Source organism: Urocampus carinirostris, chromosome 4 (genome assembly GCF_059441175.1).
Source record: "Urocampus carinirostris isolate Australia breed hairy pipefish chromosome 4, RoL_Ucar_1.0, whole genome shotgun sequence".
In the NCBI taxonomy this organism is placed as follows: Eukaryota; Metazoa; Chordata; class Actinopteri; order Syngnathiformes; family Syngnathidae; genus Urocampus; species Urocampus carinirostris.
In genome coordinates this window covers 48,424,939-48,447,861 of record NC_142352.1, presented here as the reverse complement: position 1 = coordinate 48,447,861, position 22,923 = coordinate 48,424,939, and the positions used below count along the sequence as shown (strand labels likewise).

At 41.4% G+C, this 22,923-nt stretch overlaps 2 protein-coding genes across 2 annotated transcripts in view; one reads left to right on the top strand and one right to left on the bottom strand.

Moving 5' to 3' along the window:
- The window catches only part of LOC148368057 (frizzled-3-like), a 35,681-nt gene extending 23,193 nt beyond the window's left edge, over positions 1-12,488 (top strand). The window contains exons 3-11 of the mRNA XM_088334767.1: positions 44-240; positions 310-612; positions 678-840; positions 1,953-2,252; positions 2,321-2,572; positions 4,299-4,447; positions 4,550-4,664; positions 7,646-7,809; positions 10,406-12,488. Of these exons, the coding sequence (XP_088190893.1) occupies positions 44-240; positions 310-612; positions 678-840; positions 1,953-2,252; positions 2,321-2,572; positions 4,299-4,447; positions 4,550-4,664; positions 7,646-7,809; positions 10,406-10,592 (1,830 nt within the window). The 3' untranslated portion in view covers positions 10,593-12,488. The remainder of the gene's footprint in view (positions 1-43; positions 241-309; positions 613-677; positions 841-1,952; positions 2,253-2,320; positions 2,573-4,298; positions 4,448-4,549; positions 4,665-7,645; positions 7,810-10,405) is intronic.
- Positions 12,489-19,213: 6,725 nt separating this feature from the next.
- Positions 19,214-22,923, bottom strand: part of kif28 (kinesin family member 28) — a 54,659-nt gene continuing 50,949 nt past the window's right edge. The window contains exons 26-27 of the mRNA XM_088334903.1: positions 22,788-22,921; positions 19,214-20,962 (exon numbers count right to left, since the gene is read on the bottom strand). Of these exons, the coding sequence (XP_088191029.1) occupies positions 20,804-20,962; positions 22,788-22,921 (293 nt within the window). The 3' untranslated portion in view covers positions 19,214-20,803. The remainder of the gene's footprint in view (positions 20,963-22,787; positions 22,922-22,923) is intronic.

Below are 22,923 nucleotides of genomic sequence, written 5' to 3'. Positions count from 1 at the left end.
TCCGGAATTTACGGTAGTATTAACTGTGTTGTGTTTGTGGCAGCCCTTCCATCCAATCGTCAATCTGGAGTGCAGCCCCGACTTGAGGATGTTCCTGTGCGCCCTTTACGCTCCGGTGTGTGTGGTGTACGGTCAGGTGTCCCTTCCTTGCCACACCCTCTGCCATAGAGCCAAGCTAGACTGTCAGAAACTGATGGAAATATTTGGACTCATCTGGCCAGAGGACATGGAGTGCAGCAGGTTACTGGGAAACTTTACAATGTAATCGCTAAAAGAACACGTACTTACCCTGACACCGCTACGTCGCAGGTTTCCAGACTGCGACGAGCCGTACCCTCGTCAGGAGGACCTGCACAGGGGCTCGGAGCCCACAGATCAATCATCGCTGACAGTACAGAGAGACTACGGCTTTTGGTGCCCGCGGGAACTGAAGATGGAACCAGAGCTTGGCTATTCGTTCATGGGCAGGAAAGACTGCTCTGCTCCGTGTCCCTCCATGTTCTTTAGCCAACAAGAAGTCACCTTCACGCGATACTTCGTCGGGGCCACCTCTATTATCTGTCTGTCTGCAACTTTGTTCACCTTCCTCACCTTTCTCATTGATGTCACCAGGTATGGAGTCTGAAATTATCCTTTTTAAGATGACTCACTCTATCAAAAATTATCTTTTGTAAAAGATTCAGGTACCCGGAGCGACCAATCATCTTCTATGCTGTGTGTTACGTCATGGTGTCGCTAGTGTTCTTCTTGGGCTTCTTGTTGGAGGAAACCGTTGCATGCAACAGAGCCAACCACATGGACGTCAAAGCTTCGACCATAACACAAGGCTCACACAATAAGGTAAATGTGCCGGTTTTTATCTTATCAGGGTTCACTACATGGCAGTTTTACGACTAACATGATTTTAGTTACTAACTCGATGTAGGGGGAAAATACTTCAGTAACCATTAAATGTATATTTTTAAAACAACTTTGCTATAATTTTCTAAAATGTACTTGTAATTCTCTTCCCAAAATGCAACACTCATTTTGGTCTGTTTTCGTTTAGAGGCTTTGTACTTTCGGTGTTGACATAAACAGGTCTTAATTTTCCTGTCAAGGAAAACGTGCTTAAGTATAATTGTAAATGTGCTAGACAAAAGTTTACACGTCTCCCGGTAATACCACTGGCTTCACCTACATAGTGCAATTTGGTGACAAAAACTAACTAACTTTGTTTTTGACAGGCCAAAAACTGATCTTAATTGTGGTGCATTTTCTGGAAGGCACCATTTGGTGGATTTAGCCAAATACATGTAGTATTCCTCAGATACTGAGAGAGTAAGGCATTTAACCAAGAAAATCTGATGTAGTTACAATAAATATCCACATTTATCATTTATAACAAGTGCCACACAGTCTGAAACATTAAATGTAGGCATTATTGCAATTTAATGATAAAACTGTAATTGATTTATTTGGAAAAGGTGAATATTTTCAAAAAACACACATTAAAACATTGCATACAAAGATAAGCTTTCCTTGAAAAATGTTTTAAAACATTGAATACAAAAATGTAAAGGATTCCATAAAAATGGTTAGTTGTGATGCGAATCCTTCACAAATATTACAGTATTCAACATATCTTAGATATCACTAGTAAAATAGTTCACATTTTATTAAAACGATTAAATACTAACACCATACTAGGACAGTGAGAGCAAGCTATTTATTTGGTGTTGGCAGATGTAATAATAGTATTCACCAAGCTTTGGGAACTGAGAGATAATGATAAAAGCAAAAATTACACATGATTTCTCCTGAATCCTTTTATAAATAAAAATGTATTTAACAAGGGAGGAATCAAATGGCTTTAGGTAAATTTGTACATTTTAAATGATCACTGGAAAATTACTCTCCTCACACCCCGCTTTTGCCCCGTCTGATTGATTTCAGTCTTCTTTCTTGTGCAGGCGTGCACCCTGTTTTTCATGATACTCTACTTCTTCACCATGGCGGGAAGCATGTGGTGGGTCATCCTTACTATAACCTGGTTCCTGGCTGCTGTACCAAAGTGGGGCAGTGAGGCCATTGAAAAGAAAGCCCTCCTCTTCCACGCCATAGCCTGGGGGCTCCCAGGGACCCTCACCGTGGCTCTTTTGGCCCTCAATAAAATAGAAGGCGACGGCGTTAGTGGCGTGTGTTTTGCTGGGCTCCATGACATCGATGCTCTGCGCTGGTTCCTTCTGGCCCCACTCTGCTTCAACGTGGCGGTAAGGTCCATCAATCCTTGAAGGCTGCATGAACTGGTGAGGCTATGACTATTCTCATCTCCCCCCAGGTGGGCGTTTCCCTCCTTTTAGTGGGCATTGTGGCCCTGAATCGCGTGCGCATGGAGATCCCCCTGGAGAAGGAGAACCAGACTAAACTAGTCAAGTTCATGATCAGAATGGGGGTGTTCTCGGTGCTCTACCTGGTGCCCTTGATGACTGTCATCGGTTGCTACGTGTACGAGCACGCCTACCGCCACGTTTGGGAGACCACCTGGATGGAAGAGAACTGCCGCCGCTATCACATCCCCTGCCCCTACAAGGTGGGTGGCAAGGACGCTTCATTAGCCCAGCAACTCACACGCTCAAGAACTAAGTCCACCACAACAGCCCCAGTGTCTACATTGTTTGCTTTGACTCTTGTCTTTCAGTGTGTCTTAAGGTTCCCACACTTGCTCTTCCTTCTCCCCCTAATTGTCATCAACTTAGTCGTCCTCCTCTTCTCCCACCTAGACACTTGCCCTCTTTGCTCTGGGCTCTCTCTGTCATGCTCTGCTTCCCGAACTCTAAAAGCTCTTTGTGTTGTTTATGAAGAGCCGCGATTTGACAACTTTCAAAAGGAAATCAATGTCCACACCGCACACCTGAAAGCGCCTGTGCTAAATTTGCCTAACTCTGCGCTAATTGTTTTCTTAAAGACAAAAGGGGGATGTGTCAACCAGTTGGTGGCGGAAGTGGTCTTTGGAAAAGCGTGGCAGCTGGTGCAAGCGCTTATTTTATGCATCTCAATGTTGAAATGTGTCCTTGGATAGTCTTGTCACGGGCTGTTGCTAATAAAGATGCAGCGTGTGTGGCTTTTTTACAATCATGTAATGAAGTTGCCTTCCATTTTAATCTGTAAACTCTCCGAATCTCTGAAAGACAAAATCCTTGGATATTTGATTTAAAAATATCTTCCTAAAGAAAAATGTTGACACGAGTGCTTCTCAATTACTTTTTAATTAACAGGAAGAATGTTAGTTGTGAAAACCCACCCCCTAAAAAAGGACTAGACAGGAAGACCATGTCTTGTTGTATGCTAAATGTTTTCATACAGCACTTTAAGTTTCAATTTTTTGCCTGAGAAGTGCTTTACAAATAAATTTGATATGAATTTGAAATATTATCAACTAGTGCAGGGGTGGCGAACAAGTTTGACACAAAGAGCCGAAATTTTTAACTGTGAGAGTCAAAGAGCCACACCACGCACTGACCTGCCATGACAGACAGACACACACAAACATCACCTTTCTATCTATCTATCTATCTATCTATCTATCTATCTACCTACCTATCTACCTACCTACCTACCTACCTACCTTGGTCATATCCCTCAAGAGGGGTGAAAGACGGCAAGACACACACATACAATAACAAATAAAATAAAAGGGAAATAAAAAGCAAAAAAAAACACACAAAAATTTTTGGACCATGGCCAACCCAATTGCCCAAACACCCAAACAAGTTAGGCACCTCGGCACCCCAGTTGGTCATGCTTTCGTCCCTCCAGATGAAATGGGACACCAGAAAGCGGCCATGTCACTCGGGTCAGGGTGACACAACACACTCTTTTGTTCAACAGCAGGGCCCGACAGCTTTCACTGGTTTACCCCTGTCGCATCATACGGGTGCCCAGCCCATCCTTAAGGACACGACCACAATCCCACTGGGAAACATCACAATTAAAAACATTATTTCCCATAACACACTTCTCTCCTTACAATACAACAAGTATTGTTCTTGTGTTGATTTCAAGGAAAGTGTCCACCCTCAATACACACACAAAAAAACTAAACATGAAACGAGGCAAAGAGCCACAGTATATAGAAAATATGATGAAGCAAAGAGCCGCATTCTTATTGGCCAAGAGCCGCATGCGGCTCTAGAGCTACGTGTTCGCCACCCTTGAACTAGTGCTTTAAAGAATCTATCGGACCATTATGGGTGATTTCTGTTTTGTTTTTTTTCATCCACGCTAATCAGTGTCCTCTGTTAAAATGTTTGTGTCAGGTGGAGCAGACTGGTCGACCATCCGTGGCCTTGTTCCTCACAAAATACTTGATGATGCTGGTGGTGGGCATTCCGTCAGCTTTTTGGGTGGCCAGCAAGAAGACCTGTTTTGAATGGGCCAGATTTCTGCAAGGACGCAGGCGCAAAGAGTAAAACCGCCTCCTTCCGTCTGGCCGGAAAATATTCCGCATGACGCCATTTTGAATCTTGTGCTTATTCCGTACTCTCACTATCTAAATGTCCTTCTGCAGCAGCGGAGTTAATGAGTCTCGTCAGGTGCTCCAGGAGCAGCCCGATTTGGCCCAGTCGCTTTTGCGTGAACCAAACACCCCCATCATCAGGAAGTCTAGAGGAACGTCCACTCAGGTCAGTGGGAGGAGTCAAGTCACATTTATTTGTACAGCCCTTAATCACAAAAAGTCTCACAGGGCTGCACAGATCACCATAACAACCTCCTTTGTTTTGAAACCTACATGAAGGCAATGAAAAACACAAAGCTCAGCATGAGTAAAATTAAGAAATCCTGGGGGTTGCACATGGGGTAATCCCCCTACCGGGATGATCAGGCTGCAATTGATGTTACAAGGGCATCAACAGGCCACATACAGTCAACATCCTAAATAATGAATAATAATTAAGGTTATGCAAAAAGTCAAATTGACAGCAACAAAATTATTCCTGTCTCAAAATCTCAGCCAATGTAGCAGGTTCTGGATCAGGGATGTCAAACTTATTTTAGCTTAGGGTTATATAGGACCAAAAAAAAGATTGCTGGGGCCGTTCTAGGAAAAAATGTTTCTTTCATCAAAATGTAATCTTGTGCTGTTTATCAACTACGCAATTGTAAAAACTACTACAGTTTATTATCTCTGTACCTGGATCATGAAAATATTACAACTTTTATTTTCAAAGATTTTGAAGAACAACCCACGGGGTAGTTTTTGACCCCACTTATTCATACAAGGGTCAAGTTTATATTTAAACACTTTAGGTTGCAGATCTTATTTCAGAGGGCAAAGCATTCCACAGTACATGTGCCCAACTGAGGAACACTCTCAAGCCTGTAAATTTCCTCTTGGCTATTGGAATCACTTGTTACTACGGGTCGGCAACCCAAAATTTTGAAAGGGCCATGGCGGACCGGAAAGATAAGATATGTCCGCAAAAAATTAAGCCTCATAGTAACATACTTTTGGATTAAACGGAGATTCATACAAGTTAGTCCTTCAATCTTTAATACTTATTCTAAAGATACCATCAGAACAAAGATACATTTTCTTTCATTTTTTTCAATTTTCAATCAATTCTGATACTCTTTAGGGAGTTGCTAATGCAGCCCTAAAGAGCCACATGCTGCTCTAGAGCCCTAGGTTGCCGACCCTGTCACGAGGATTACCAGAACAGAGCAGGGGACCCCAGAGCGTTCGTTACAAGTCTTTTATTTGGGGAAGCACAAGGGTTAGCGGGAAACTTCGGACGACGTAGCCAATCGTAGCGTGGGACGGAAGCAGGTTGAGTTTACCGGGACTGAAGAGATGATCGTAGCTTGGGACGGAAGCAGGTCGAGTTTACCGGGACTGAAGAGACGATCGTAGCGTGGACGGAAGCAGGTCGAGTTTACCGGGACTGAAGAGGAGATCGTAGCTTGGGACCGAAGCAGGTCGGATCGGAGGCAGGCAGGCAGAATCAGGTAAACAAGGCACAGGTAATCGGGAGCGTCATACGGGGTACAGATGTGAATCCTCCGACAAGGAGTTCTCCGCGTAACGCGTTTAAAAGGGGAGCATTGACCAATCAGGAAGCACATTCCAGCGCGCCACATGATTACCCCAGGTGACTCCACTTGGGTAATCATGACAGAACCCCCCCCTCAAGGAACGGCTCCAGAAGTTCCCCAGGAAAAAAAAATAAAAATAAATTTAACCCAAGACACGTCACAGGGAAACACAGGCAGATCAGGACAGGCAGAATCAGACAGGACAGGCAGAATCAGAAGAGTCCAGACTCAGGGGGGGTCAGATTCAGAAGAGTCCAGACTCAGGGGGGGGTCAGATTCAGAAGAGTCCAGACTCAGGGGGGGTCAGATTCAGAAGAGTCCAGACTCAGGGGGGGTCAGATTCAGAAGAGTCCAGACTCAGGGGGGGTCAGATTCAGAAGAGTCCAGACTCAGGGGGGTCAGATTCAGAAGAGTCGGACTCCGGGGAGCGGAAAGGGAACAGACAAGACAGGAGAGGAAAGACGGGACAAAAATCAGTACAGGCAGACTCAGGGCAGGCATGGGAGTCGAACAGGCAGGCTTGGGAGTCGAACAGGCAGGCTTGGGAGTCGAACAGGCAGGCTTGGGAGTCGAACAGGCAGGCATGGGAGTCATTGCGCAGTCATACGGCCGGAGGTGCCTCAGCCAATTTCGCCATGTCGGAAAGGACTTGCCGAACTGCGCATTCTGAAGGGGAATTGCGCTGCTGATTCAGGCTTTGATAGTGGTCAGGGGGCAAATGTACGAACGCGGGGTCCATTCTGGTCGGAGGATTCTGTCACGAGGATTACCAGAACAGAGCAGGGGACCCCAGAGCGTTCGTTACAAGTCTTTTATTTGGGGAAGCACAAGGGTTAGCGGGAAACTTCGGACGACGTAGCCAATCGTAGCGTGGGACGGAAGCAGGTTGAGTTTACCGGGACTGAAGAGATGATCGTAGCTTGGGACGGAAGCAGGTCGAGTTTACCGGGACTGAAGAGACGATCGTAGCGTGGACGGAAGCAGGTCGAGTTTACCAGGACTGAAGAGGAGATCGTAGCTTGGGACCGAAGCAGGTCGGATCGGAGGCAGGCAGGCAGAATCAGGTAAACAAGGCACAGGTAATCGGGAGCGTCATACGGGGTACAGATGTGAATCCTCCGACAAGGAGTTCTCCGCGTAACGCGTTTAAAAGGGGAGCATTGACCAATCAGGAAGCACATTCCAGCGCGCCACATGATTACCCCAGGTGACTCCACTTGGGTAATCATGACAGACCCCTGTACTAGTAGAACAGAATTTATCAAGCGGAGGCTCCGAGCAGGAACATAGGGCCCAATCAAATTTGATGAGTCTATGCAAATTTGTGTATGTTAGAAACAGAATCTTGAGATCACATCAACCAACAGAGCCAGTGCAGGTCAGTTAAAGTTGGGGTAACATGAAAAAAATGTTTGTCTTTGTCAAAAGTCTCTTTGTAGCATTTCACACCTGCTTAAAACTATTGATGCTAGACATCGGGAGACCAGGAAGCGATACATTCCAGTAATCGAGACGAGCAGTAATGCATCAAAAAATAAGAATAATGGTTATTGTTAACTCCCTCCTTTAGGGAACTTCCACTCATGCTTCCTCCACTCACCTGGCGGTCCTGGATGACCTAGACGACCCCCTTGGAGGCCCCACTGCCCAGGGCCTCACCAACAGGAGCAAAGCCGGCAGCATCCACAGTAGAGGCAGTTACCATGGAAGCCTGCGTCGAGCCCGTGATGACAGGTGCGCCCCCAAGAAAAAGTTTTTCATGAAAAAAGTGAAGTTTGACGTCTATAATTTTCAATGGCACTGAACGCTTATAAGTTTGTAAACAAGACACTCAAAATAAGGACAGAAGACATTAATTAATTTTGAACAGGAGAGACCCCCAAACTCCAGCTAAAGAAATTCCAACCTGTTTCTTTCTATAAAGACTTCAACTTTATTGTCAAATAGGCTATCTGCACAACATACAGCACAGATGAAATCACTTCTCTCTGTGCATGCATGGAAAAAAATAAGCAACAATATAGATAACAAATCGCAGCAAGTCAAGACAAAATTAAACAAATCCTCCAAACTTGCTCTCCTGACTAAGCTAATTCTTTGGCACATCTTATTTCATTGTGTGACGTTTGATGCTTTGATAATATCTATGAATAAGTAATAATGCCAGAGCCCGTGTCCCATATCAACAAATATAGCTCTTTAACTTCCCCCTCCCAAAGTTACTTATGATCGTTGAGGATCACTTTGACTGTGAGCAGAGTTCTTTTGTAAAACTGTTACAAATTACTGCAAACGAAAAGGATACAGGGGCAGCACGGCGGCGCAGTGGTTAGCGCGTGTGCGGCACAGTTCTAAGGTCTTGGGAACCTCCTGTGTGGGTTCAAATCCAGCTACCGGACTTGCTGTGCGGAGTTTGTATGTTTTCCCCATGCTTCCTCCGGGCACTCCGGTTTCCTCCCACATTCCAAAGACATGCATTTCAGGTGGATTGGCCGGTCCAAATTGTCCCTAGGTGTGAATGAGCGAGCGAGTTGTCTGTCCCTGTGTGCCCTGCGATTGGCTGGCAACCAGTTCAGGGTGTCCCCTGCCCACTGCCCAATGATTGCTGGGATGGGCTCCAGCACCCCTGCGACCCTACTAAGGATAAGCGGTGCAGCTAATGAGATATAAGATGAGGAAAGGATACGGATGTATTTACCTTCAGCTATGCGATAGCTTTGTGACTACTGACCCCTACTTTTCACCCAATCCAATTGTTTTGGCTGCATGTCTGGTGTTCTCACCGCTGATTCTTGAAAAGTCTTAAAAGGCATTGAATTCATTTTTCTGGAAATAAGGCCTTCATTTGAAATAAAATGTCTTAAATTAAATTTTTTAAAGTCTTAAAAGTGTGAACTCAATGAGATTTATATTTGTTTGAACTAAAAATATTCAGTAACATTTATCAATTGTCCTTTTTAATAATTCACCGACTTACTTTGGTGGTAACATGGCTTGACCACAATAACGGAACTATCAAAGCGGTGATGTGGTTCAGAGCAGATGCATGTCTTAGGTCTACTCACAATAGTCAAGTCATTTTTATTTGTATAGCCCTTAATCACATAGTCTCAAAGGGCTGCACAGACCACAGACTATTATGACACCATCCCCTGATCTAAAACCTACATGAGGGCAAATAATACACAGATCGTTTCAACATAAAATATAGGTTATTCATATGTGATAGAATATAAGTCTTTTAAACATTTCCACTGAGGTTGCAGATCGAATCTCAGGGGGAAGAGCATTCCACAGCACCAGGGAATGGAGAACGCTCCAGAACTTTTGGATCTCTTCTTGGCTCTTGGGATCACTAGTAGACCGGCATTTTCAGAGCGAAGGCTCCGGACCGGAACATAGGGGGAAACTATATCTGAAAGATATGAAGGAGGAGCAAGTCCACAAATGATTTTGTATAATACCAACATAACCTTAAAATCACATCTTAAGCTAACAGGGAGCCAATGCAGATTAGCTAAAATCTGGTTAATGTGATCAAAATTTCTTGTCTTAGTTAAAAACCTCGCTGCAGCATTTTGTACCAGCTGAAGGCTCTTGATTTTGGACTTCGGGAGACATTACTCAAAGCAACTTTGAACTGAGCTGTTTACCTTGGTCCCTGAGACCAAGTGGACATTTAATGAGGAGTGGCTGTCCGACGACAGCTATTCGCCATGGCTTAAAGCTGTGCAAGGTAATGTGTACGAGTCACCATGTGTTGTGTGCAAGGAATACTTAATTTTTTGTTTTGTTTCTTTAACTTGTGGGTTTTTTATTCGACTTGGTCTTTAAATTTATCTCAAATTGCTTTTAAAAATGCTTCAAAAGTCTTGAATTTAACTTGCCTTAACCTGTAGGAGCCCTGTCTCAAAGGTGTTTAATTCTGTGAGTTTTCATCATAAAGTGTCTCAACAGTGATTATACATCTTGTAACGACCTTCCTTAAACAGGATTCCATCGAGATGTACAGTCAAAACGGTGTCTCTTGGTGACACCTTGACTGTAGTTGGGACTTTGCCCTATATATTCTGGACATAACCATTCAATTACTGTGTTGCTTCAGAACCAAAATAGGAATGATACATAAAAGGCTTTTATTTATGAACCAGATATACTCATGCAAAAAGTCCAGACCTCTGATGAACTCCCATGCAATCTTTTTTGCAGGTGTCCAATATAAAAAACTTCGTAGATTTTGTTCTTATGTATATATATATATATATATATATATATATATATATATATATATATATATATGCCTTCACCACGTTGTCTGCTTCCATCACAGGAGCGACACAGTAGTCTACAGAGGATCGGAGCAACACAATTTCCATGGCAGTATGCCACACCTGGATCATCCGCTGTCCACGCACGGTAGCCAGGGGGACGTGACCGAGGCCCCGCCCACTCTCATCATGCACGGATCCATGGTTAGCGATAGTCGCGCCGTCCACAATGATGGTACCAGCGCCTAAAGCTGCACTCAAATGACCTTTGGACTCTTAGGCTAGGGGTGGGCAAACTTTTTGAGTCGTAAGCCGGACTATAAGGCGTACCTAAAAACCCCACTTTGGACAGAAATTTGAAGGTGCGCTATATTCCAGTGCACCTTGTACCATAGAATAAGGTGAATAAGATAGGAAATGTATACAGTAATTATAATGATTTATTTATTTATTTAATATTTCTGTATCTGCAATGATTGCTCAAATTGATAAACATTACTTAAAGTTCTGTGTTTAAAAAGAGTGTGATGGGATAAGCTCTAACATAGTAATATGTTGGTGCTCCCACCGCCACTATGTGGGTCAATTCCCATTGCATAAGATATTTTGCGGTTTTGGTCTGCAGCACGTTTCTGTATTTTTAGCCAAAAAATGCATAATTAAAAAGAAAAAAAATGAGTTGGACCTGGAGTATAAGTCACATTTTGGAGGGAAATTATTTGAACACCTAAAACATACATATCCTTTTTAAAGGCAATTTAAAATTAGAATAGAGAAACAGGCCGAATACGTGTACGGTATACGAACGTTACTGTATTGACATGTCTAGTAATGTCAGTAACGACGTAACATATTGGGTTACTCGGATAACTCTAGCATGAAGAAAGTAAGCATACTTATCAAATTATCAGCTTCACTCCAAATCCATCCATCCATTATCTGCACCGCTTATCCTCAGAAGGGTTGCGGGGTCCTGTTATCTTGAGGCATTGAGCTGGGGACATGCTGAAATGGTTGGTCCTTCGCATCTAGGGACAAATTGGATTGCCAACCCACACAAGCACAGGAAGAACATGCAAACCCTGCACACGAAGGCTGGTAGCTGGATTTGAACCCATGACCTCAGATTGGAACCGCGGACGCGCTAACCACTCCGCGCCACCACTCCAAATTCCTAAACCCCAAATCATTAAATGAAGTCTTCATTCTCAGTGTCATGTTTAACAATAAATAACTCCCACAGCTCTTGGGAGCTAGACCACAAGCTTCTTCCTCATTCCGTTCCTTTGTCACGCTCCTGGTTGAAGAGCTCCCTCTTGCAGTGTAGTGTGAAAAAATGATAAACGATTATACTGGTAAGAGAAATTACAAACTCAATGATATAATAATGTGTTGATAATTTCACATTGAAGTCTCACCGGAGTTTAATTCACACACCTGGCCAAAGCATGAAAAAAAAAAACAGCGATTTATAACCCGGCAAATATGGTAATTCATTTTAAGTTCTATGGACCCACACATTCAGGTGCTTAATAGTCTAAATTTTATGCGCCTTATAGTCTGGTGCACCTTAATTATGAAAAAATATATGAGAAAAAGTTTTCTATTTAGAAGTGCGCCTTATAACCTAGTGCAATTTTTAGTGCGCAAAATGTGATAATTGATTGGTGTCTGCCGACATTCTCAAATTCAATAATTCGGCAATACACGAGGAAAAATACTAATGAAGGCTTAGCCAATTGTTCTCATACGTGTTTATGTATAGATACGCATGCAGACATTCACTGGTTAGATCTAATCTTATATTTGTTTATAAATCGACTATTTTTTCAGGTGTTTGTTTTTATACCCGTGACCCTGGTCGGTTTGGGCTGGATTATTTAGGCCTGATTTTACACCTAACAGGAAGGGACACCAGGGACAAGAGTGGCTCATCATTTTTTTAGTAGTACTTTTTTGACCGTTCCCAATATGATCATATTCTACCATATTTTTTTATTTTTTGCCTCGCCAGATTAAAAAACAGACGGGCCACATGTATCCCATGGGCTGAAGTTTGCCCACCCTTTGCTTTTAGCAAGCACCCAAACTGTTTACAATCCGAAGTGACTTGTCCGTTTATTTCTTAGCGACCTTGAAAATGGCCAGACTCGTTTCTTACGGGGCTTGTGTAAGGGTTTGACAATCGCCTACCACCAGATGGCACCGATGTATCCATTTATTGTGAACCATTTAAAAGGACATTTTTGATCAGCAAAATTTGTCGGGTCATTTTCAATTCAACTGCAACACCAGTTTTGTTTGTTTATTTCTTTGTTACTTTGCTCCATGTATTTTCCAGGTCGTTTTTTTACCTGGTTTCAGCTTTGGACATTCCTTGTTTAGTGAACCCATGTTTGTTTGCTACTTGGTACCTTGTTTTGTTAATACCATTATTGTTTTGAGCACCCCGTTTCCCTCACATGGGTCCATTTACCGCCAAACCGTAACGGGTTGCATTTCAAAAAAGTCAGGTGATGGTGAAAACACGAAGTAAAAACATTTTTTTCATTCCATATCAGTAACATATTACATACGACTAAAAAAATTGACTAGATCTACAAATACAGGACACAGAATTGGAGATAAAAGTATTTTTGTCATCACACAATAAACCCAATGAAATTTGAGGGCTTCGTCTTTTACTGTAAGAAAGCGGTGTAGAGAGCTACTGCCTGTCTGCACGCTAGCATCTGGGATGCTCTGGTTGAGGCAGGTTTCCATGATGATTAAAATACAAGAGTCACGGATCTTGCCCGTTTCCACGAGTTGTAGCTCCAGGTCACCCGTTTCATAGGTAATGGTTATGGGATTGGTGAGATGCAGACTGGGCAGCTGTGGCTTAAGAGAGTTGTACATAGCCTCACCGACATACAGGCTCGCAATTGCTTTTTCTCCTGACGCTGCCTCCGTCACTTCCCAGACCCGATAACAATCTACAGAGGTGAGCAGCATTGCTTTGCGCTCTTCTGACTGCCTCAGAGTCAGATTATTTAACAAATTTTGTGTTTCTGTTATAATTTAGGAGAATAGATTTAAGACTTTGGTGCATAACGACTCCCTAACTGACATTTTCCAAGGCCTTTCAATAGGCCCTCACTTTGCCAACTTAAAATATGCAGCATATTGTGAATTTGTCAAGGCCTCTGGGCAGATTTCTGAGCCTGGCAACAAGTAATGGCAGAATTAGGTTTGGTTAAATGCCCTGATTAACAGCCCACCATTAATATATTATTTATATTAATAGCAAATTCAGGCATGAAAATTTCTCACCTTTAGGAAAAAAAAATCACGGTTTTGTAGTCAACAAGAGTGTATAGATCTAAGGAGAAAATGTTTTGAGGTGTGTTGTGAGATTTCCCTGAGGAGATTGGGTGTCGCGTTTTAATCAAAATTTAGAGTAGTTTGCGTGGGCAGAAGTACTGTATTTGTGTAAAACGCACATACAATTTTATTTCATTATCACTATTCGCAGTCGCAGTACCATAGATGAATGTAAAAATAGAAAGTTCTTCTAAAAGATATAAATGAAAGCAAAAAAACAAGGAAACGTCTTTTTAGTGTATTTTTGAACATTGTAAATTTTACGTTGCTCTTGTGAAAAGGTGGGTAGTAACAAGTTGCATTTAAAAAACAGACGGGCCACATGTATCCCATGGGCTGAAGTTTGCCCACCCTTTGCTTTTAGCAAGCACCCAAACTGTTTACAATCCGAAGTGACTTGTCCGTTTATTTCTTAGCGACCTTGAAAATGGCCAGACTGCAACTTGATTGTTGGCAAACCTTATTTGTACATGGACCTAATGTGAACCCGTGGACCTATTTGTGTGTTAGTACATATATGTTTATACTGTGAAGTGTGTGAAAACGTATGAGCGTTTGTGAATGCGAGTGAAAAGATCTGAAATAGTAAATTGTATTCAACATTCGGTTTGTTTTTACACTGAGGCATCTGCTTGTCCTGGAGGTGCATTTGAAATTAGGGGGAGAACAAATGCTTATGTTTTTAAACTCGTCGGATCAATTTAAGTATGAAGATCTGCTGATATTGACTCAGTTGAGTGAAAATTAAAATCATTTGAATAATGTCAGTGATTGAAAATTAAGGAGGCTGGTTCTTCAAAAACAGTCAATATTTTCTTTGCTTTACACATAAACAATTAACAGTTTAAAGGTGGAGTGTCATTTAAGGTGCCCCTAAAAATTAGAAAGTAGAATATTCTCTCTATGAAGTATGTATTAACAATGCCCAGCTGAGTTCAAAGAGTCATTATGCTTAATTTTCCACCGTGCCTATCTGCTTTTATCTTACTTTCAGCGAAGCTGTTCAGGGAGGAACACATCAGGTAGGAGGAATGCAAGGAGGTGGGGACTGCTGGAGAGTGACATGTTTGTCCTTGGGTTTATATCTGAAAGTGAAACAGACATTTTCTTACACTATTTTAACCCTACAAATACAGTCCTGACGCCAACCCAAACTCTTAAGAAAGATGCAAAAAAGAAAATACATTTACAGTGATACCTGGTTCCAGCAGTGATGTTGGAAACCGAAACACGATTTTCTATTGAAATTAATGAAAATGGGATAAATCTGTTCCAAGGTCATCAAATGAGACCAAACCCCCATTAAACCAACAAACTGCCCTGAAGGTACACTAATGTTTAGTCAGTGTTCATGAATATACCGCATATTATGAAAAAAAGAAAAGAAATAAGGCTAAAGATATGAAAAAGATGAAGTTATTGTACAGTATAAATGCTTATTAACCAAGAACAGTTCAAACAACAACCAAATGAAGATGATAAAAATGTAAAAAGTCAGTGTAAATGCAATCCACTTGGGACAGTTTTCCCACTCACTGTCCCGCTGGACGTTTAAATAGCGATCCAGTGATTGTTGTGTCTGTATGTAACATCGAATGTTTTGAAATTGTTTCAAACTGCTTTCATCAAACATTGCCACTGGCCATTCGCTTCTGGCTTTATCAGGATGTCTTTATGTTATAAATGCCTGCAGTTTTTCCCAGCAAGTAAAGGCATACTTAATTTCTGCAGTCGATAACGGCTCCTCTGAAACCATTTTCCATGCTAGAGGCTAAGTTTCACACTGCCGGAAATTCCTATTTTTTTTTTTTAAATTTTTTTTGCATAAACGCGACCTGTCCGAAATCTGATTTATTAAAGTCCCGATTATTTTTCACACAAGACCCAGGCCACTTTTCTATGTAGTCTTAAGTCCTCTACATAGCTGATGGAATCTGAAATGTGTGAACGGTCGAGACGCATTTATGCAGCCTGCACTGTGCTCTGCACCCACACGTGTCTCTGGGCAGACGCTGCTGTCCCACAAAACAAAATCGTCAAAATCCTGGCTCTGTCTTCTCAATCTTCTTCTCAAAATGCTAAAGTTGTACATGTGCTGCCTCCGGTAGCACAATAACTTTAAAATTGCCAGATACACTCGGCCGTAACATCCATGAGTACTTCCGAACCACTGGGTGAGTTGGTGCCCTCTTTTCAGCATGCGTGACACTTGTGGCGGTCTCACACAAAAACGCATTCAAGTCGCGTCTAGTCGCAAATGACCATCTCACACAAACATCTGATTTCCCTAAATAATCGGAATTGAATATTAAACTGAAGTGTGAACCTAGCCAGAGTGTTAGGTCGAGAAGTGATAATGACATTCTATATTATTAGTATTATAAAAATTTAAACTCCGTATCATATAGAAGTATGTGTTTATGAACGAAAGTTTTTTTTAAATTAAGCTTTTTTGCTCAAATGTTTGTTTGGAAATGGCAGGGTGGAAACCATTCACACTGTTTTGAAAATCAAGCTATAATTATGATTGTATCCATCCCTGACCTTGACCACTGTGTATTCCAACACATTAGTCTTGTCATAAAAATATGGAACGAAATTTTATTTTTTCTTCCCCCAAAAAATCTTGACACCAAAATGTTGCTGCAAAAAAAGAATCACTCATGAACAGGCGTTTGGGTTCCTTCAGAAATTTAAAGTACGACGTCTCACTGTCAACTGGATTAAGCTTGTGTTGTGCTTTCTCTCTGAGCAAAAAAGCTTTTTTAAAACGTATGCATTTATTTCAGTAAGTGAGATGTAGATGTGTTCTTTTCCAAATGTCCTTTCCTCTACAGAAGACGTGTGTAGATGTGTTGGCGTGAATTCCACAATCGGTGTGAAAATATTGTGAATAGAAAGCCTTGTTTGTTTTAATTTATTCACATTGCAAACTGTTTTAACTACTTTTACAAGCAGTCTAATAAACTTTTTTATCGACTTTCATACCAGTCTGTTTTTTTATGTCTCATGAGCCGCGTTTTAGCGTTCAACCAAGGTGGGTGACAAAAAAAATGTTCTTTGACGCAAAAAATTTGGTCAAGGTAAGATTAAAGATCATACTGCTAATCTGGGTTAAAATTCGGTACAGTAGCCCCTCAATGCGGAATAAATTGTTTTTTCAGCCCTTTTACGGGGCTTCCACCACTACAACAATCCCTCGTTTCTTACGGGGCTTGTGTAAGGGTTTGACAATCGCCTACCACCAGATGGCACCGATGTATCCATTTATTGTGAACCATTTAAAAGGACATTTTTGATCAGCAAAATTTGTCGGGTCATTTTCAATTCAACTGCAACACCAGTTTTGTTTGTTTATTTCTTTGTTACTTTGCTCCATGTATTTTCCAGGTCGTTTTTTTACCTGGTTTCAGCTTTGGACATTCCTTGTTTAGTGAACCCATGTTTGTTTGCTACTTGGTACCTTGTTTTGTTAATACCATTATTGTTTTGAGCACCCCGTTTCCCTCACATGGGTCCATTTACCGCCAAACCCTAACGGGTTGCATTTCAAAAAAGTCAGGTGATGGTGAAAACACGAAGTAAAAACATTTTTTTCATTCCATATCAGTAACATATTACATACGACTAAAAAAATTGACTAGATCTACAAATACAGGACACAGAATTGGAGATAAAAGTATTTTTGTCATCACACAATAAACCCAATGAAATTTGAGGGCTTCGTCTTTTACTGTAAGAAAGCGGTGTAGAGAGCTACTGCCTGTCTGCACGCTAGCATCTGGGATGCTCTGGTTGAGGCAGGTTTCCATGATGATTAAAATACAAGAGTCACGGATCTTGCCCGTTTCCACGAGTTGTAGCTCCAGGTCACCCGTTTCATAGGTAATGGTTATGGGATTGGTGAGATGCAGACTGGGCAGCTGTGGCTTAAGAGAGTTGTACATAGCCTCACCGACATACAGGCTCGCAATTGCTTTTTCTCCTGACGCTGCCTCCGTCACTTCCCAGACCCGATAACAATCTACAGAGGTGAGCAGCATTGCTTTGCGCTCTTCTGACTGCCTCAGAGTCAGATTATTTAACAAATTTTGTGTTTCTGTTATAATTTAGGAGAATAGATTTAAGACTTTGGTGCATAACGACTCCCTAACTGACATTTTCCAAGGCCTTTCAATAGGCCCTCACTTTGCCAACTTAAAATATGCAGCATATTGTGAATTTGTCAAGGCCTCTGGGCAGATTTCTGAGCCTGGCAACAAGTAATGGCAGAATTAGGTTTGGTTAAATGCCCTGATTAACAGCCCACCATTAATATATTATTTATATTAATAGCAAATTCAGGCATGAAAATTTCTCACCTTTAGGAAAAAAAAATCACGGTTTTGTAGTCAACAAGAGTGTATAGATCTAAGGAGAAAATGTTTTGAGGTGTGTTGTGAGATTTCCCTGAGGAGATTGGGTGTCGCGTTTTAATCAAAATTTAGAGTAGTTTGCGTGGGCAGAAGTACTGTATTTGTGTAAAACGCACATACAATTTTATTTCATTATCACTATTCGCAGTCGCAGTACCATAGATGAATGTAAAAATAGAAAGTTCTTCTAAAAGATATAAATGAAAGCAAAAAAACAAGGAAACGTCTTTTTAGTGTATTTTTGAACATTGTAAATTTTACGTTGCTCTTGTGAAAAGGTGGGTAGTAACAAGTTGCATTTACTCTGATACATTTACTTGAGTAAGTTTTAGAGCATTTTGTAGTTCTGAGAGTATATTTTTTTAAATCATTTTACTTTTTACTTAAGTACATTTGAGGAATAAGAACCAGTATTCTTACTCCACTACATTAAGCTAGGCTGAAGCCATCACATAAGTTAGTATGTGCATTCCTCCGTCGCTTGTTTCCTGTGTGAGAGCCAGCTTTATGGCCCAAAATAACTGCACTTAAATCAAACCTAAACTGTATCAATGTTGTTGTATTAACTTTAAAAAGGTTACCATTTTATTTTTATAAATTCATGCTGCGTTTTACTAACCCAGATGCGGGATACAATATCCAGATTTGTTTTTTTCCACTCCTAAAATTGACAGCAAAAAGTGTGTTTCCCAATTTCATTTTATTTTTATCAAAACAAACATTTAGCAGTTCATTAATAAAAAGAGCAGTCACGTTCTTTGCAGGATGTTCTGCATTCAACTGTCTTTTTGATAGTAGGCTAATATCAGTAGCCTAGATGGTAGGGCGCCCGCTTTGAGACCGGGAGGTCGCTGGTTCGCGCCTCGGCCGAGTCATACCTAAGACTTATAACATTGGTAAAATGGCGGCGCCCTCTGTTGGCTGCGGCTGCATCGGCTCGCTACAACGGGTCAGGTGTATCGACATTTCGTTCTGTGTACATTGTTACAAAGAATGACAATACAAAGGAAATTATTATTATTATTATTATTATTATTATTATCATCATTATATAGATACATACAGCATATGTTGTGTTTCGTGTCCCGACGGATCACCACCTTATCGTGGTGGGGCACTTTGTGCGTCTCCATGACCCCTAGAGCTATGTCGGCGGGAGTCTCGTACTCCTGGTAGGGTTACCCAAGCCGAACAGGTCGAAGGGTAGAGTCCAGACTAAGAGTGATCCCAAAAGCTGGTGGCGGCACGCTTTGAGGCGGTTTCCTACAGACCTGGATCTCGTTAGCCGCCTGCAGTTGTAGAAAGATGCCGGTCGTCTAGGGTCTCCCTTGCCACTGGAACCATCTTCTTTACAATCAAGATAGTGGCGTTGGGGAAAGCGCACCCCTTACGCCACTTTAAATACCGTCATTGCGCAGGTTATCCTCTTTTACCTGAGTCTCCGACCACAATCCAGGATCGGACTGTTCAAACATCAGCAGACTCACAAATAAAAGAAGATGGTCATCATCGAATCGATGGACAACCCCAACAATGTTGTGTTCATTTTAAGGCTTATATAAGGCTTTTCATTTTTTTGTAGCTCCTGACAAATTTGTTTTTTGTTTTTTTGTTCGATATGGCGCTTTCAACATTTAGGGTCTTCGACCCCTTGGCTAATTATTCTGCTTGCAGAGCCTATTAAAAGAAAAGTACTGGGGCTTTAGAATGTGCTAATTGTGCTTAATTTATTTGATTTATAATATTATATTATTGTTAAAGTTTTTACATTTAGATTACTTTAATCTATTTTTAGATAAATGCAATTTCTTGATCTGATTTCACTTTTATGATTTGATGAACTGATTGAATACTTGTTTTTAAGGTGTTGCTGCAGTTACTCAGTGCTTGAGTAGATTTTTTCACTAAATACTTTACTTACTAAAGTAATTGTTTGACTACTTTTTATTTCTACTTGAGTCATATTATTCTGAAGTAACAGTATTTTTACTTGAGTAACATTTTAGGTACTCTACTCATTCCTGCTGTTGTGTCGATAGCTGTCAATAAATGATTTGAATCATGGCTGCATGTTTTCAAGAACAGTCACTTCCAATGCTTAGTTTGAGTTGAAAATAAAATACAACGACATTTTCTAAAATTAGGGGTGCATGCTATACTCCCAAGTTTAATGTAACTTGCAATTTGGGCATGAATAAAACTAGTATTAACAGACCCTCATCATGAATAATGCAAGAAGAAATGGATATGATGCAGCTTTCAAGTTAGAAACAATCGAGCTGGCCGATAAGGAAGGAAACAGAGTTGCTGCTCGTAAACTTGACGGTGACAACGAAAAAGAGGGACTTAGAGAAGGCTTGGCGAGGAATATCTGATGCTACTCTTAAGAATGTTAAGGTTTTAGTGCACAGGATGAAGATGGGGGCGGCTCTCAGTGACTGGGTATGTTATCTGTAACCAGCCCTGTTAGTGATTGCTACCATGTTGCTTTTGCGTTATTGCCGCGTCACAGGCACTGTTTGGAAAGGAAAGTTAAGGTATATTATTAGAACTTTGAAAACTCATTTTGTGTACCAGCTTGTGTTTTTTTCCTTTAAACCTTTTATAAACCTTTTAAAGTCCTGACCCATTTTCTCGCCTGGATAATACAAATTAGGAGGGTTATTTGTTGATTTTGATACGTCAAGACCAGGACCCCGATTGTTCACGCTTGCGTCTGACAACGGCAGCAATGTCCTGTTTGAGTGTGGACACGCTTTGTTCCAGCTGCTCGGAGAAATCCTTCAGCAGGCCGCTGTGCTCGTCCACAAAAAGGCGGAGTCCTAAAAGGTCGCATGACTCCTGCCAGACAAAAACAGTAGCTGCTTAATGCAAGCGCAAATAAAAGGGCGCAAAATTGTAGTTATGGTTCATCTGCAAACATAATGATCAGTCTCTTTTAAGTGAACAGTGTGATATCCCTTATTTCACTTGAATCATGTGTCAATAGGGGAAGGCAGAGCAATCCAAATGCCGATACCATGTAATCAAAACGTATATAACTTATAACTATAGAGATCCCGTTTTGTGTGCGGGTGTGTGTTATGTGGCTCATAGGCTCTAAAACAGCTGAACCGATTGTCTGGAAAATTTAGACTGTTATACTTTAGGCCTCTAGGATTGTTTTTGCTAAGTTTCAAAAAAATACTAACAAAAACATGATTAAACATGTGTCCTCGTTGTGGTAACTCAAGGTCCTACCCTAGAAGGCAGGCTGTACTGGGAACGCTGACATGCCCTTTGCCATTGGGCAAGATTGTGAACCACCATTAGCTCCCAGTGCACACCCTGCAATCAATTTGCTCCTGGGAGTAGTCACAGAGGCCAGCCTCCTGTTCGGTCTGGGTTAGCCCTTTGTAGTAGACGGCTAGTCTGCAGTGTCCCATGCAGGGTTAGCCCCTGAGAACTCTCTTTGTTGTTTTTGCCAGTTCGCCCCATTTTGGCTGCATGAAATTTGTTATACCACTGCTGGACCCACCTTCAACACAACCCCTAGGCACTCTATAAAACACTTGGCTTAAAACACTCAAAACCTATTTGACTATTCAACATGTAAACCAATCCAGTGACTGGCCTGCTAGGAGGCCGGTGTTACCTTGATTATGTCACATCTCAGGAAGTCTAAAACAAGACCTGCTGCCTTCAAAACGCATTATCTTGGAAAATAATTGGAATATATTGATGAAATATACAAAGATATAATGCAAAAACAATGTACTGTTTTATCCTATTTCGTACGTTTTAGAATTTGAGTAACCCTCAAAGTCAGAGGTGTCCAAACTTTTCAGAAAGTGGGCTATATTTGATTTCCAATTAACTTTTTGTAGTCAGCATGTTTCATCAGACAGTGCCTCTTGACATTATTTTCTCAAAAAAAAAAAAAAAAAACACACACACACACACAGTTTTTGCCAAATTAGGCAGAGGCAGTTGTTTCAGGTTTCGGTAAAATAATCCTCCAATTTCCACTTGTCCCTCACTTTTCTTCCTCTGCAGTCGCCATGTCAGAAGTTGGCTGGGCTAAAAATCTCACAACTAGCCAGGGGTAATGTGGCCAAAGGGCTACTGCCATTATCTAGTGAAATGTACATTTTTTTGTACAAAATTATGTTATACTTGTGGCCCTTCAGTGAGGCTGACCAATCTTATTAATTTCATGACAGAGACCGCGGGCCAGTAAATTTTTTTATTACTGGTTGTAACTGGCCCCTGGGCCGGACTTTGAGCATGCCTCGTTTGAGTAACTCTGAGAGGCAGACAAATCCTAAGTGGTATATTTATATTGATATGGGATACAGGATCTGGCATTAATATTATTTAATAGATTTTATCAAATCATCAAACGTCACACAGTGAAATAAAATGTGCCGAAGATTACCGGTAGCTTTTGTATGGAGAGTGGGTTTGGCGTTTGGTTGATTTTTTTTCTTAAAATACTGTATCTGGTGCGGCGCTCTCTCTCAAAAAAAAAATCTTAATATTTTGGCTTTTAGAATCATAAAGGTTTCAGATTCCTGAATTAAAGTAACAACAAAATCGGAAAAGCAGTTCAGGAGCCGAGAAGAGACCTCTCAGTGAGCCAAGCCGAAAAACAAGACTACAAAGTTGGCTCGAGTTGTGTACGCACACTGGGCCTTCGTCTGCACAGATTCTGCAGTTGATTCTTGACTGACGTCATGTTGTGGTAGAACTGCTTAAGCGAACGTGCTAAATCGGCGTCGCAGCTGGGCCGAACCAAGCGACTCTGCCTGTTTTCGCCACCT